This window comes from Neovison vison, chromosome 1, assembly GCF_020171115.1.
Source record: "Neovison vison isolate M4711 chromosome 1, ASM_NN_V1, whole genome shotgun sequence".
Taxonomy (NCBI): domain Eukaryota; kingdom Metazoa; phylum Chordata; class Mammalia; order Carnivora; family Mustelidae; genus Neogale; species Neogale vison.
The window spans coordinates 2228165-2244027 of NC_058091.1; the positions used below are offsets into that span (position 1 = coordinate 2228165).

The 15863-nt window shown below is 54.9% G+C and overlaps 1 protein-coding gene across 1 annotated transcript in view; it reads right to left on the minus strand.

The window, feature by feature from the left end:
• The window catches only part of CEP43 (centrosomal protein 43), a 35737-nt gene extending 20558 nt beyond the window's left edge, over positions 1 to 15179 (minus strand). Inside the window, exons 1-6 of the mRNA XM_044242421.1 lie at positions 15041 to 15179; positions 14252 to 14305; positions 10918 to 10972; positions 10003 to 10091; positions 9427 to 9564; positions 4984 to 5064 (exon numbers count right to left, since the gene is read on the minus strand). Of these exons, the coding sequence (XP_044098356.1) occupies positions 4984 to 5064; positions 9427 to 9564; positions 10003 to 10091; positions 10918 to 10972; positions 14252 to 14305; positions 15041 to 15142 (519 nt within the window). The 5' untranslated portion in view covers positions 15143 to 15179. The remainder of the gene's footprint in view (positions 1 to 4983; positions 5065 to 9426; positions 9565 to 10002; positions 10092 to 10917; positions 10973 to 14251; positions 14306 to 15040) is intronic.
• Between the last annotated feature and the right edge of the window lie 684 nt (positions 15180 to 15863).

Here is a 15863-nt window from a genome sequence, read left to right on the forward strand (position 1 = left end):
TTTAAAAACCAGGAACAACAAATAAAAAAACGTCCTTTTTTAGGAACTTGAAGCAAAGAATACCTCGACAGGTATAGTTTGAAAAGACCGGAGAGCTGATCGCGAAAAGGATGATCATTCCTATTACGTTACATAATACAAAGAGCATCTTAGTCTAAATATTAAAACAAGAAACATCTAGGGGTGCCTGTGGGGGCTCAGTGGGCTAAAGCCTGTGCCTTCAGCTCAGGTCATGATCCCAGGGTCCAGGATCGAGCCCCACATTGGGCTCTCTGTTCAGCGGGGAGCCTGCTTCCTCCTCTCTCTCTGCTTGCCTCTCTGCCTGCTTGTGATCTCTGTCAAATAAATAAATAAAATCTTTAAAAAAAAAAAACACAAAAAACAAAAAACAAGCAACATCTAACTCTTAAATGGCCGGCGGACGTTAGTGGCCCTACCAGACGCCTGCTGTCCTGTGCGACGGGCACTGTCCTTCCTCAGCCGAGCGGCCCCACGTCCGGCAGGAGCAAAGTGTCTGCGAGGAAGCAGAGCCGTCTGGAGGCCAGCTCGGCGGGAGTGTTCCCGTACGGTCAGGAAGTTTCGAGAAACACCCCCCAGGGAACGCTTCCCCACCGCGGCCTCCAAGGCCCACATCCCGCGGTCGCCGTGTCCCTACGGTAACAAGCAGCAGCCCCGGAACCGGGCTTCGCACCCAGCCCTGTACGCTGCTGTGTGTGCGGACAGGGCGACGATAGCAAGTGCCAACCGCCTCCTCACTTGCACACACGCACACGCACGCACACACGCACACACACACATATGCTCTTTACAGTTCACTTCTAACACGTGCAGCGCCTGAGAGTCCAGGGTCGCCTTCCGGAACATGACACGTAAGGAGGCCTCTGGGCGGTGCAACCGGGCGCCCGGCAGACAGGGTCACCCGCGAGAGCCCGCACAGCCGGCCACGCCACCGCGCCCCGGAGCACGGCCCCGCGGCCACAGGCAGCCCGGCGTGGGGACCCCCCCTTGCTGAGAATGCTGTGGCCCCGGGGACCGCACGGCGACCGGGCGGCATAGCGCGGCCAAGGGCACTGGCTCCGGGCTCACCGGCGGCCGGACGCGCGGCCACAGCACACGCTGGGAAAGGCACCTCTGGACGAGAGCAAGGAAGGAGAAGGGGAAGGCTTCAAGGTGACTCGGGCTCTTGGGTCAAGAATATAAGAAATGAACTGAGAGAGGCCAGACCGCGAGCCCACGAGCCGGGGCAGGGCCCATCCAGATCCCTCAGCCCCCAAGGTCAGCGCCCCTGAGGCCCGCCCCCGCAGAGGGAGGGAGAAGTCTGGGCTACATGGCCGTGGGGTGCAAAGTGACAATTCGTCTTTGAACGTGTTTTGGTTTAGAAGATCCAGAGCCTTCCGAAAGTTGGAACCGATAAACGATAAAACCGTAAGGCCGTGAGGTGCGCTTCTAACCTTCCTAACAAGTCTGAGAAACTGATTCGAAGTATCTTTACAAATATGCCATCGTGTATTCTCTGTCCTCTTTCGGGAGGAGGGTCTCGGCGCCCCATCAGACCGTCACCAGCGCAGTGGGGCCCGCAGGGGACCCGCCTCCCCGCAGCCCTGCAGCCAGCAGCTCCCGCCAGGGAACGGGCCGCACCTGCTTGCTAAGTAAGCTCCCGAGTCTCCGCGGGCAGGAACACGAAACACCCGAACAGAGTAACGGGGACGCACCGGTGAGACCACTAGAACTAAAAGCCAGCTACCGCCGCAAATACAATTCCTTTAAAAATTGTATTTTTAATTTAATACAAAATTTAATACAAAATAATCATTTAACTTTGAAGGTCTTCCATAGGCTACACATCAAGCAAGTGTCAGAAGAACCGAAGACTGTCCCGGCACCAAACGTGAAGTGTCTTATTCCAAACAAGCGCGAGCGCAGTGATTAGCGCTTTTAAGACCCGCAGTATTTAAATTCTCAAAGCAGCACGCCGACTGGCTTGTGGATTTCTGCACGTTCCGGGAGGAAGACGAGGCAGCCGAGGGCCCACCGCCGCAGAGCTGGCCCCGGCCTGCGCGTCCCCGCAGGTCCCCCGGGAGCCGCGGCTGCGAGGCAGGGCTCCTCGACGGGCGCGCTTGGACACGCTGCCGAAGACGCAACACTCACAAAAATGTCTTGAACGAAACGAAGTCTGGCCTTTAATTTATCAACTCTAACTACCCAAAAAGTAGTTTATTTACCTCAGATGAAAATCTTAACATGAAGAATATGTATATACGCCCGTCTGCTCAAAAGGAAAATACCTATTCTGCCAAGAAAAGAAGGAATTCTCAAACTGACAGCACATCTGTAAAATCCCACAGTACGATTTTCACCTGGGTAAAAATCGAGAAGTCAAATTACTTTGTGTTTTAGGCCCCATGGCTTGATCACAGGCTGACCACAGCCGGGACACAGCGACACCAGCACAGGGCACTGCGCCCGGGGCCAGGAGCGGGCTGGGGCCCGCAGGAGGCCGGCAGAGCCTGCGGTCTGCCGAGGCACGGCTGCTTCTTCCCTCTGCCCCCTCAGCGTGTTACCTTGGCACCAGACTTCTGCCCGCTTGTCTTCTTCTTACCTTGTCCTTTATACCTTGGTATCTGAGCATGAGAATAAAATGACATTTTACTAAAAAGTATATATCTTTACAAAGAAACTAATCCATAACCTAACTAATAAAATTTCCTATTAGAAAAGCTCTCAAGGGGGTGCCTGGGTCGCTCAGTGAGTTAAGCCTCTGCCTCCAGCTCAGGTCATGTTCCCACAGTCCTGGGATCAAGCCCCAAATCTGGTCGGGGAAGGGGGTCCTTGCTCGTGGAGAGTCTGCTTCTCTCTCTCCCTGATGCTCCCCCACTTGTTCTCTCTCTCAAATAATAAAATCTTTATAAAAAAAAAAAAAAAAAAAAAAGCCCTGAAGAATGAAAAACCTAATCAATATGTTCCTTTCTGAAACCCACATTTTTTTTCTCATTCCCTATCTCTCTTCTCCTCCCGTGGTTCACGTGGCACATAACTACTGTGCCTCGCAGAGACTGGGGCCCACGGCCACCGGCCGCTGTGGGCAGAACCACGCTCTGGCTGGTGCTCCGTGGCAAAGCCAGGCCTGGCCTCCGGAGCAGCCTCCCCTAAGAGCTGCCCCAGCCTCCCCTTGCCTCACTTGGGAGCACACAGAGCGGGTTTCTGCGGGTCGGGCCGGACCTCTGGCTTAGCAACAACATCCCACAGCGCCGAGTGCTCTCCGTGGCACCCAGCCTGACCAGGCGTCCTGAGAGCCCACCATGATTCAATTCAAAGACCACCGAGAGAAGACAGACAACTGGCAAGAAAAAGGCGGGCAGAGTGCTGAAACCCCGATCCGCAACCTCAGAACTACAGGGAACCGCAGCTCCCTGCCGCCAGGAGACCTCCTCTTGCCACGAGTCGGCCACTGCCCTGTGGGCACGGCCACAGCCCCCCCCGGACCTCCCCGCAGCACCGGCAGCCGGCAGGGACAAGGAGCACGGGGGGACAGCTGGAGGACAGCTCGCTGTCGAGGACACCTCTCCAACGACCAGCACTTCTCTGTGTTTCAGGCAACAGATCCTAACTGACTTAAAGGATCCTCATCATCGTTCTTAGATCTTGAAAATAAAATTTGTGTAGAGAAAATACATCAAAGACTCTACTCTGTCATCCTGAAGACACACCGCGTGCAGAAGGTCCCTGCTGATGCTCTGCTTCCCAGAATAACGATCTGCTACAAAGAGAACTTCCCAACAGCCCAGTGCTCCAGGGACTGATCCTCTGGAAAACGTCCACCCCGTCACAGCCAGGCATGAACACAGGAAGCCAAGCTTTTTTACCGAGGCTCCTGTATCTGACAACTCACTTAAAGGGACTTTTTAAATTTACTCACAACCTTGATCTCTCTGTAACCATGGTGACAGCCTCCCGGGAGCATGGAGGGAACCCCCCCACCCCAGAGAAGGCTAACTAGATCTCGGAGCAAAGGGGCAGCCACAGACAGCATGGTGGTCTCTTCCCCCGGCTGGAAACAAACCATATAATCCTTTGATTCCCAAATTGAAAACAGGAAAAGGAGCAACACCATCAAAGACCCAGTAACCAAAGCACAGGGGCTGCTCCCTGGTGTGTGAGTCCAGGCACCTGACAGAGAGGAACCCCCAGAAGTCACCTCATTGCGGAGGTCCTGCTGTGGCCACGAGTCACGACACCAGCAGGCCCACACAGTGGGCTCCAGGGCTACACCCTCATCCTAAAAAACAGGAGTCACGGCAATGACCACAACACGCCTGACCCCAACCAGTGCTCGGGTAGGACTGCTCCGCTGTACCAACACACAGGGCGCTGCAACCAGGCGGGAGACAACACGTCCCCTGACGGGCACGTTCTATCCGCTCCTGGGACCCTGGACTTTCAATTCCAGTGTTCCGCTCGGCACTTTTCTCCAGTACATCAAACTCCTGCCACCAGAGGCCTTAATTTTACCAACCCATTAGCCACACACACCCCCAGAGCACACACGTTTTATTATAAATCCTCCCAATAGCTCATTAACATAAAAAGCCATTACGATTTACAATTCTAAACTGGCCATCCGTCTTCAACACTCAACATAATAATATTCTGGAACAACGGCCAGGAACCCAGTCTCCTAGAGCTGGGATTTATAAATGAAAAGTAAATCCTCTGCCAACTAAGGAAGAAAATCTCCCAAGTACCGAGTCCCAAACCCCCACAATTCCATGATTCAACAGTGCGTTCCTTCCTAGGACACAAAATTCAAAACACTCCCAAGAGAACACATTTTAAATACACGCTTCGTTAAAGGGAGAAACACAACGTCAAGACCGCGCCCGGCACTTGCGCTACAAACAGAACCTGCACCGAGGAGGACGAGGAGGGGAAGCCGAGCCCCGGGGGGTCTGAGCGCAGAAGCCCTGGTGCCCGCGGCCCACTCACCTTACTGGGATTGCTGTGAGCGCTGGTTTTGCCTTCCGGGGACTTTGGTGGAGAATGAACATCAGACAGCTCTAGTGCACCCTAAAATATTTCAGTTTCAGATTAAAACATATTTTAAAATAAAACATAAATATACTATTAAGCCTCAACAGAATTTTGGCATTTAAAACCACTATACAATATTAGTGTTTTGAATTTTCTAAATAATACAAATATCCTTATTAGATTTTCACCAATTGTACTCCAGCAAAAACACAACAGAACACACTTAGATTCCAATTACCCACACATCTGACCCCGTCACCCCGAACAGGCCGCTCCGTGCTGGGCTGAGCGCGCCCGGAGAAGCCCGCCCTGGGGGCCCCGCCGTGGGGGCAGCCGGCCCCGGGCCTCGCACGCACCTGCTCTCACCCCTCCGGCCCCGCTGCCTCCTCCCGTGCCCAGAGCCCCGAGCAGCGGCTGTCTGCGGACACGGCGCACTCTGCAGAGGCCCCTGCCGCCGTCCTCCTCTGCGCCGGCTGGGGTCCTCTCACTCCCCGAGCACGGACCGCACCGCACGGCCCCGCATGGCCCCGCGCCGCGCGCACAGCATCACAAAACCGCCGCCTTCAGGGCACCTGCTGGTCCCTTCCCCGCACTATGCTGAACGCAAAGGAGAAAGGTTTCAATGTTTCTCGGATGGAAACGACCTCCTGAGATCGAGCCACGACCCCGTGAGCAGCTCTGTGATCGCGTGCGTACCCAACGTTGGCTATTTTACACGCGAGAACCACCACGACTCCAGCACTTTGAACAGGACCCGCGCGGCTCTCCACACCCGCGGCTCCCCTGCAGCCGCTGACTTCTGGCACGGCCTCCTCTTCTCCCGGGCCGAAAACCCCGTTTCACCGTCGCCAACTTTTCTTCCTCCCGTGTCCTCCTGGGACCAACCGTCTGCCGTCTTATTCATTTATCGAGTCTTGTCGCTTCTTCCTTTAAAGGGGAATCTTTACCGGCCCATTTGTGTCTGCGTTTATTGCCGCCAGTCCTGTCTAGATGAGCGTTCCAGAAGATTTCACTTCTTCTAGGCTTTGACCTTCTCCCGATCTCACCTTCTAACCTTCACAAATTCATCTTCCAAATGAGTCCCACCGAGCCTGAACACAGGGTCTGTTCAGAGCCCCCGTGGGGGCGCCCGGGTGGCTCAGCGGCTTGAGCGTCGGACACTGGGTTTCGGCTCAGGTCATGATCTCAGGATCATGGGATCGGTCCCTCGCCCGGCTCCCACTCAGCGGGGCGTCTGCTGGGATTCTTTCTCCCTCTGCCCCTCCCACCATGTCTGCTTCCTCTAAAATAAACAAATAAATCTTTAAAAAAAAAAGAAGAATCCCTGTTGGGTTGGGCTGGACCCTGCAAAGGATACAACGGTGAGACCAAGCCCTTGTCCCCAGCCAGGGGATGCATGGGGAGGCGCAGGCCACCGCGGCGGCTTCCACACCCGCGCAGAGCCAGGCCCTCCATTTCGAGAGCCGCCGGCAGAGAGGGAGGAAGAGGGAACCACCCCAGAAGGCAGAGTGGAAGAGGACACTCCACAGCTGGGTGGGGGGACGGTGCCCCGTTTCAGGTGGAGCGCAGACGAGGGCAAGGCAAGAAAGCAAAAGCCACTTTTAAGGAGAACCAAGTCTGGCTGAAGCACAAGGTTCCACATTTCACAAAAAGGCATAAAACCAAGGTGTTTAGGCGCCACATCACATAGGATCTCAACACCAAGGCCGAGGACTCCGGGAGCCAGCTGGCTGCCACCGCACACTGACGGCAATCTGTAAAGAGCGGAGCAGTAGGTGAAGCGCTGAACTTGAAGATGAAGTCAGCGAGCCTGAAGGGCGCAGACTGACCGTGGAGCGCGCCGGCAGAGGTGCTGGGGAGCAGGACCCGAGCGACGGCAGGTGCTCATGGGGAGCAAGGGGGCTCATAACCCAGTGCTGGGACCCGCCGTGCCGGGGGACACCCAACGCCCTGCAAGACCCACTCAAAGTCACGGCAAAGGACGCGGGGCACAGCAACCTGAGTCTGAAGGTGGTCTGCAAACGCCTTTCCATGAAAGCATCACTGAGTTCAACGGGCTGAACCCAAAGCTAGTTTTCTTCCCCAGCACCAGAAGTCAGAGGTTAATACAACCTAAGAAGAGGCCTCCCCCCTCCAAGTTAGGACGCTAGTGAAGGCGGGAAAGCCAAAACCCACACCTGCGAGCTCCCTATTTTGAATATGAATCTGACCATCCATTTACGTCTGTACAGAGACACACGGCCAGCTAAAACGACACACCCCCATATCAAGAGGGGAAAGTAGCAAGGAGTGGGTATTTCCTAACGGTTTCAAACTTTCAAGAAGTAAAACAATGACCTCTGAAGTTACAAAAGTCTTCTCGTGTGTCCGTTTGACAGACACCCAGCTTGGCAACAGGGCCAGCTGACGGGGCCGGCTTCGGATCCACCAGCCAGAAAGACATTCAAAGAACACATTTCCTGAATTTCCATTTTCAAACCAACCCAACCAGACCAGAAATCTCTGGCGGGGCCTCCGTCTGAGGCAGACGCCCTGTCTAGCAGCGCCCGGGAGCTCCGCGGCAACCAAGTCGGCTTCCTTCCACGGCGCGCTGCTGCCACGGGGACAGAGACTCCTCCCTGACAGGACTGGGCCAAGGGCGCGAGCAGAGAGGCAGCTCCGTGGACTGAAAGCAGGAGTCACAGAAGCACAACCGACACAAGCAGAGAAACCGGGAGCAGAACTGGAAGCGGGAGGACGCACGTGCCTCACCTTCTGCGACTCCGGCTCCGCTCGAGTGAACGAAGCGTGTTTCATCACGCACGACGCACATGTGCTAGGGAGCGTCCCGGGGGTCTGTGGGGAAGAGCTGGACACCAGCTTCACGCTGGGGAAGGACGGAGCTGGACGCAGGAGTCACCAAACAGGAATGAGGACAAAACGACCAACAATGACGACAAAGGCCAACGCTCGCAGGTCCCTCCACATGAAGCTGCTGCCGAGCCTCCCCGACCCGGACTCCCCGCGGTTCTCACCACCACCCTCGAGGCCGTGCTTTCCATCATCCCCACGCCATGCGTGAGCAACCTAAAGCACGTGGAGGTCAAGTGACTTCAGAGAGTCCCACACAGGACACGGCAGAGCTGGGACGTGACCCCAAGCATCCTAGCTCAGCCCACGCGGCTGCTCCTGAGCTAAGGGAGGACACGCCAGGGCACGGGGGCCACCAGCACCGCACAGCTGAACCCAAAAGCCGCTGCAGCGCCCCCGCCCCTGCCATGCACCCTTCTGCTGCATGCCCCCGGCTCCAGCACCCGGCCCAGCACCCAGCACAGCCCCTGCTCCTGGCCCCAGCTCTCCACAGCCGCCTTAGGACACCTCCCCAGTCCTCTCCACGACTCTCACACTGAGTTTCACAAAATTTCCACTTGAAAAACCACTGCTCCCCTTTAACTAAAACGGATTTGACTTCTAAAATGTGTGGTACGAGCCATTCCCTGTACATTCCCTCCACTATCATAAGCCACCACTTCTGTGTGCATTTCCTTATGGGAACACAGTCCATCTTTACTAACTCTCAATTCTTCTAGCCCATCAAACTATTTTATCTTTCAATTCAAAGCACCTATTTCTTATGCCCTCTATGCAATGGGTGCTCAGTCAGGCTCCCCTGATGTTAAAAAAGATTCTAACAGAAAACACACTCTGAGACCCCACACGGAGCCCAGGGAGTGCGCAGCCCCACATGCTTACTTACAAACCAGTCACTAAAAGCACGGGTCTAACCGGGTGCCAGAGAAACAGGTCTCTCCTAAAACTAACATTTGTAACCAGAAATCAGACTTCATCTCATTAGCGAGTTTTTAAAAAGGGAGGAGCAAGAAAGGCAGTAGCTAATCAGGAAAACCCCAGTTCGGGGATGTTTACAGACTAAGCACAATCATCAGCCTCAACAGCCCTAAGTCTGTTTTTAAAAAGCCCTTAAGTTCAAAAATTGATTAACTAGCCTCTGATTCAGCTCTGTTAACTTTAAAACGGTAACAAGACAATAACCAACGAGTGTCCGGGCACCTGACGCGCCCTACCTGGTGCGGCCTCACACTGCCCACGAGGCGGCCGCTCTCCCCATCCTACCCAGGGGAGCCGCGAGGGGCCCGCATGGCCACCCCTGACCCCAGTGCTCCCGAGCGTCCAACTACAAACAAGCACGGCACCGGGCTCAGCCGACATGACTCTGACTTTCATCAGCACATGCGGTCGCATGACCTAAGTGTGCTTTGTTGTGTTTTGTTGTGTTTTGAAGAACAGCTTCTTTGCATTTAAACTCCGATTCACTACGCACGCAGAACTCTACATGGCGACCCTGAGTAGCCAATAATTAAAACAGACAAAGATGACAGAGGCTGGAATTATACTCACCTCCCCACTGGGTGGCCCTCTCTCCTTCTGCTGACAACGTCTGATCACCTCCAGTAACAACGGTCCGCCCACAGTACCTTCTGCCTCGATAATACCTAGATCTCGGGCTAAGTTCTCTCGGCCTTCAAGACTCTGAAACTAGGGAAGAAGATACAACGAGTGAGATCTGAGTGCACAGAAGTATGCAAATGACTTTCAGAGATTAAAGAAAAATATTTTTGAAATTAAAGATATCTCTAAACTCAGAGAGCTCTTTTCCTAATGAATAAAACGCCTATTTAAAAAGTTATAGATTTCTTTTAAGCTAGTCTCTGCATCCGAAGCCTTCACGAACGGATGCGGACACCGGAACAATTATTTCCACAAAACCCTCCTCTCGGAGTTCTACGAAGCGGCGTGGGTAGCAGCCATCTGCAGCTCGGATGGCTTTTAAGACAAACAAAACATTGACTACAGGAAATAATCTATATGCAAGACCCTCTAACACATCAAATTTTGTTAAGTTTCAGGTTATAATGAACGCACTTGTATCGAGGACGGTTTCAAAGAAAGATACAAAAAAAACATGACTCTTACTGTGCTGGTTTCGGGTTGAAAAACGGCCAAGGTGAAGTCAAGATTGAAAAACTGGAGAAACTCCGCAACGAGACTAGCGGCCAGCCGGCCTGCGGAATGGGAGAGGCAGTGAGCACACCTGCGCGCGCCCCAAGCCCCTTCGCTGACGCCACCAGGTAAGGGTAACTTAGCAACTGAAGAGGAGAGGTTTCTAAGCTTGAACGATAAATTTATCTTCAAAGAACCCCAGCAATGTTTTCACCAGCACCGTGTGAAGCGAACTAGTGCTAAAACGACATTCCGCGGTGCGTGAGAGTACTCTGCTGCTTATACTAAAACAGGTTTTGGGGCGCTGGGGTGGCTCAGTTGGTTAAGCGACTGCCTTCTGCCCAGGTCATGATCCCGGAGTCCTGGGATCAAGTCCCACGTGGGGCTCCCTGCTCCATGGGGAGTCTGCTTCTCCCTCTGACCTCCTCTCTCGTGCGTGCTCTCTCTCTCTCTCAAATAACTAAATAAAACCTTTTAAAAAAACAAACTGGTTTAACCAACAATTTCCTATGACCAAGGATATTCAAAACAACTGAACAATTACATAATAAAAGACAATTTTAAAATGAGAACCTATAAGAATCACAGACTTCAAAAAATATCTGAAACTCGTCAGGGCACCTGGGTGGCTCAACCGGTTAAGTGTCTGCCTTCGGCTCCACATTGGGATCTCAGGGTCTGGGGATTGAGCTCCCTGCATCGGGTCCCCCTCAGAGGGGAGCCTGCTCCTCTCTCTCCTCTGCCCTTCCCAACCCCCTTCATGTGCGCTCTCTCTTGCTCTAATAGATAAATAAAATTGTAAAAAAAATCTGAAACTCCACATCTCTCCTAAATAGAACTTGAAAATTCGGACAGACAAAATAAGCAAGAATAAACTGAACATCTTACCATCTTTCGTATTTAAAAACTTTCTCAGGCTTTCATTGACTAGAGGAGTTTTGTTCTGTTAAAAAATGAAATAGTATGTCATGCATTTATCCTAAAAACTACAAAACGTGGTTTAAAGCTTAATTTTTGGCAGAGATATAGTAAAATACGGTCACTCATAAAATTATGGTTAAGCCCACTCTACAACTATTGATTACTACAGGAATTCTTTGATGCTAAACCACACATGAAAATGTGCATTTATTTTTAATTTTTAAATATTCCACAAATTGTTTATTAAACGACTTTAGAAGCTAGGCCTTCAGCTACTTATACGTGAAACGGCATTACGTTTCCCTACAAAACACGTGTTTATCATTCTAAATACATGGTGACATGCTGTCATCACAGATATCTTCCTTTTATAGCTTACTGTGAGCAGGACTCAAATGACACACTTGCTATTCGCAGCTCGTCAGCATCATGTGATGTGACTCTGGGTCGTGCACAGGCCAACTTACCTCTGCCATTATGCGTTTACCTGAATACAGGAAAAAGACTTCTAGCTCACTGGAGCTTCTTTAAGCGAACCGAATGAATTACGGGTATAACGACTCACAGTCTGCTGCTGGGATTGTGAATAGTGCAATCACTTTGGAAAGGAGTCTAGTGATGTTCTAAAGAGTTAGTACCCCCACCATAGGACCCATCTGCAGGCATTTTCTCACAAGAAAAGCATAGGTCTAAGCAAAGACATGTACATGAGGGTTCACAGAAGCCCATTTAGGACACCAGAAAACCAGCGACTCGACGACCAACACACGCCCGTACAATACACACGGCAAAGACAGAACGAGCTATGAGTACACAGCACAATCCGGGCGAATCTCAAATGCATTATGCCGAATGAATGCAGTCAGATCAAAGAAGAAGAGAGTCTGGGCGGTAGGATCCCACATGTGTGGCTCTTAAATACATGGTGGCCCTGGGGTGTGTGGTGGGGGAGGGTGTCACAAAGCATTTCAGGAAGCTTTCAAGGGTCAAGGATACAGTGCACTATCCTGACTGTTTCAAGGTTGCATAAACATTAAAATGTAACAAACTGCACATTTAAGTGTACTGGGTTTACTATAGGTCAGTTGTTCTTCAATAAAGTTGTTTAATAAAAAACAAAAACAAAAAAAGACATGGCAGGGAAAGATCACAAAGGTCCTTGGTACGTTGGTCTAGGGAATTTTAAGACACCGAGTCAACTGAAATATTTCAAGAAAAATGCAGGAACGAAAGCAGATGTGTATAATCAACAGCCAAACCAGGAGCACTGCAGAGAACGGACTTCGGGAAGATGGTGAGTGACACGAGCAAAGGGGAGACTGGAGAGGAGGAGGGGTGAAGCCACCCACAAAAGCAGCAGCTCAGCACTGGACAGGAAGGCGGCGGAGGGCCTCCTCACACAGCTCAGCTGCAGGGCTGCCAGCGGGGCAGAGAGCAAGGTACAGGCAAGTCTCAGATTTCTTGCTCGGGCAAACCGCCGTCCCCAGAAGCAAGACCAGTCTGGCAGACAGGGTCACAGACGGGTCTGAAGCTGACAAGGCGGGTCAGGGCTCAGGGCTTAAGTCACCGATAGAATTCAGGTCCTCCGGGGAGAAAACACAGAATGAGAGCTCCTGCACAGTACACCAAGGATGTAAGCCCGGGGTAGAGGGAAAAGACGGCACTAAAGAGAGCAAGGAGTGCTCAAAGGAGAAAAGAGAAAGAAAATAGTCCCAAAATCCAGGGAGATTTTCAGGAAAGGAGAGAGGAATTAAAAATGTCAGATGCCACAAAGAACAACTTTAAGTTAAGAACACAGGTTAGAAGGAAAATATACTCGATAAGAAGATTCTTCTTGACCCCGGCAAAGGGATGTCTCGGGTATAGGACATCTAAGGCGAATTTAAGTGGATTTAAGATGTTAAAGTATTAAAGGGTGCCTGGAACATAAGAAATAAGACATACGCATTCTTTCAAAATTCAACTGTGGGGGAAAATCCGAGTGGTATTAAAAGCAGAACATGAGTTAAGGAAAAGAGCTTTGTCCTTGAGACAGATACAAACACGTCTCTATGCTCAAGAGAAGGACCAACAGCGAGGACAAGGCCAAAGACACAGCCAAGAGCTGAGTTGCTGAGAGTACCTGGAAGGCAAAACCGCGAGAACGCGACTATTCTTGGACAGACGAAGAACCCCGCAGCAAAGCCGGAAGGCGGTACGGATGCGGACGGACGCAGGGCGGCTCTCTCCGAGCCGAGCGATGTTGCTGCAGGGGAAGACACAGTCGGGACCCCATGCTCTACTTCCCTGCGAAGGACGGACCGGGCCAGCTGCGGAGAGTGCAGGAGGCAGGAGAGGTAGTGGGTCAACGCACAGCTAAGTGAGAGCTCTGAGAGCAGAGGGCTCACGGCCTGCTTGGACCCTCACCGAGGCAGGGGCCCGCCAGCTAGCGGCAGCAGCAACCCGGCGCTGGCTGACAGCTGAGCGCTGACGTGGCACACGCAGGAGGGGACTTAGTCTGCTCAGTGAAATGACACTCGTGGTTCTTCCCAGAGTGAGTGTGGCTGGAGGCGGAGGAGCTGCGGTTTCTCAGACGTGGAGCAGGAGGCCCAGACAAGACACGAACAGAGGGCGGCTGAGAGAAGACGGACACCTGGACAAACACGTAAAGGCCAAGAGCGGCAGCACTTCATGCTGTAAAGCAGGAGCAGGCGCCTATGTCTAAAGCGAGGGGCGATCAGAACGACGCGGCTCCAACAAGGTGAAGCCCCTGGTTACGGGCTAATTCTTGCCGATGTTAGGGGGATAGGAAGACCTGAGGGACAGGAAAAAACTGAACGCACTTACACGAAAAAGTGGTTGGACTTGTGACAGTGACAAAGAGCACATGACTTTAAGACAACTGGGGGTCAGCTAGTTGAGAAGAGGTGCACACCGTATTCCCCCCACCCGGTGGCATTCGCCTGCACACTACACAGCACAGGTCCTGCGATCCTGCTGCAGACGCACTGACCTGGGAAGCCTTCCTCCACAGCCCGTGACATTGCCTGTCAGACCCCCGACAGACAGGCGTCTACACCAGCTAGGGTCCACTACTGGCCCCAGAGCTACTGCGACCCCGACCTCCCTTAGACGCCCTGAAATTCTGAGATACAGACGAAAGGAGAACAGTCTCCCCTCTGGCCCAGCAGTAAGGAAGTCAGTCCTTCGCAGCTCAAAACCACCCCCCGCCACAGCGGTACCCGCAGTATTCAGGAGAACGTGCAGGTACTAGGAATTACACACAAACGAGTGGGGATGTTGAAGGTGGCGCTTCTCCTACCTCTACTTTCTCTTGCTCTTCTAGTGCTAAAAACACAGCTGCTCGGAGCTCGGCCTTTTAAAAAAAGGTGAAGGAACAAAAGTAGTTTGAAGGCCACGGTCACGACCCGGGCGTACACCCAAGCTCCACAGGCGCCGTCCCACCGTCTGAGAGCCGAGGTCGGGGAGCCAGCAACGCCCCGCGGGCAGGTAAGCCCACCGGGCAGGGGCGGAGAGGAGGGAAGGCGCCGCGGGGTCTCCCCCGCCCGCCCGCAGAGAGCCCGCGCAGGGAACCCCCCCGCAGAGGACCCCCGCAGGGAACCCCCCGCAGAGGACCCCCCGCAGGGAACCCCCCGCAGAGGACCCCCGCAGGGAACCCCCCGCAGAGGACCCCCCGCAGAGGACCCCCGCAGGGAACCCCCCCGCAGGGAACCCCCCCGCAGAGGACCCCCGCAGGGAAACCCCCCCCCCGCAGACAGCCCCCTGCAGGGAGCCCCCGCCCTCCCCGCCCGCTCCTAGCGCCCAGCCCCGCGGCTCGGCCCCGCCTCCGCGTCCGCGACCCCACGCCGGTCACCGCCCGGCAGCTGCGGCGCAAGCCAGCCCGGGCACCGCAGCCCGGGAGCGCACCCCCGGCCTCCGCGCGGCCCGGCCCCCGAGACCCGGCCCGGCCCCCGAGACCCGGCCCCGCAGGGAGCCGCCCCCCGCCCGCGGCCCGACGCGGCCCCGCGCGACCCTTTGTGACGCCCGCCGTCCGCGCAGGCCCTGCGGCCCGCGGGCGCAGCCGGCATCCCCGCGGCCCGGCCCGGCCCACCTTGATGCGGTTCAGAACCCCGCTGTTCTCCAGCGTCTGCACCAGCAGGTCCCGCAGCTCCGTGTCCTCCTCCGGCACCACCGCGGCCGCCGTCGCCGCCATCTTGCTTCTCCAAGACAACCGCCCAAGCCGCGCCAACGGCCAACGGCCGCCGCAGATTCCGCACGCGGCGCGGCGACGCGGCCGAGACCACGCCCCCCCACGCCGGCGCGCAGCCCGCCCTCACGTCGGGGGCGGGGGCGGGGCCGAGGGGAAGCGCAGAGAGGCGGGGCCGCTGATGTCGTGGGGGCGGGGGCGGGGCCTGGGCCGTGGGGGCGGGGGCTGCGGCTGCAGCTGTGGCGGAGCCGGGTGTCCGCCGCTGGCCTCTGCGAGGTGCGAGTGTGAGCGGCGGCGGTGGAGTGGGCTGTGCAGCCCTGCGGTGCCTCGTCGTTAAAATCGTGTCACATCGCCCGCAAAATGAATTGTGTGCAGTGAACGTCAGACGCGTTCCCACGGGGCGAAAGCAACGCCCAGGCCGGCTCAGCTAGCCCCGGCGGCCGGGACCGGGCGGCGGAGGATGTGTGTCCGAGGCACCTGCCGGCTGCCCCTGCGGACGCGCTGCAGCGGCCTGCTGTCCCCCGTTTCCGCCGCGCTCTCGGTGTGTGCACGTGCACGCGCGTGTGTGTGCGCGCGCGCTCCCCACGCTACAGCCTGCACACAGGCGTGCGGGAGTGCGCCCATCACGAGCGGGCATGTGCAGACGTGCGTGTGTGCACGCTCACCGATGGAGGCCGTGCAGACGTGAGTGTGTGCGCGCTCACCGATGGAGCCCGTGCGTGCGAGC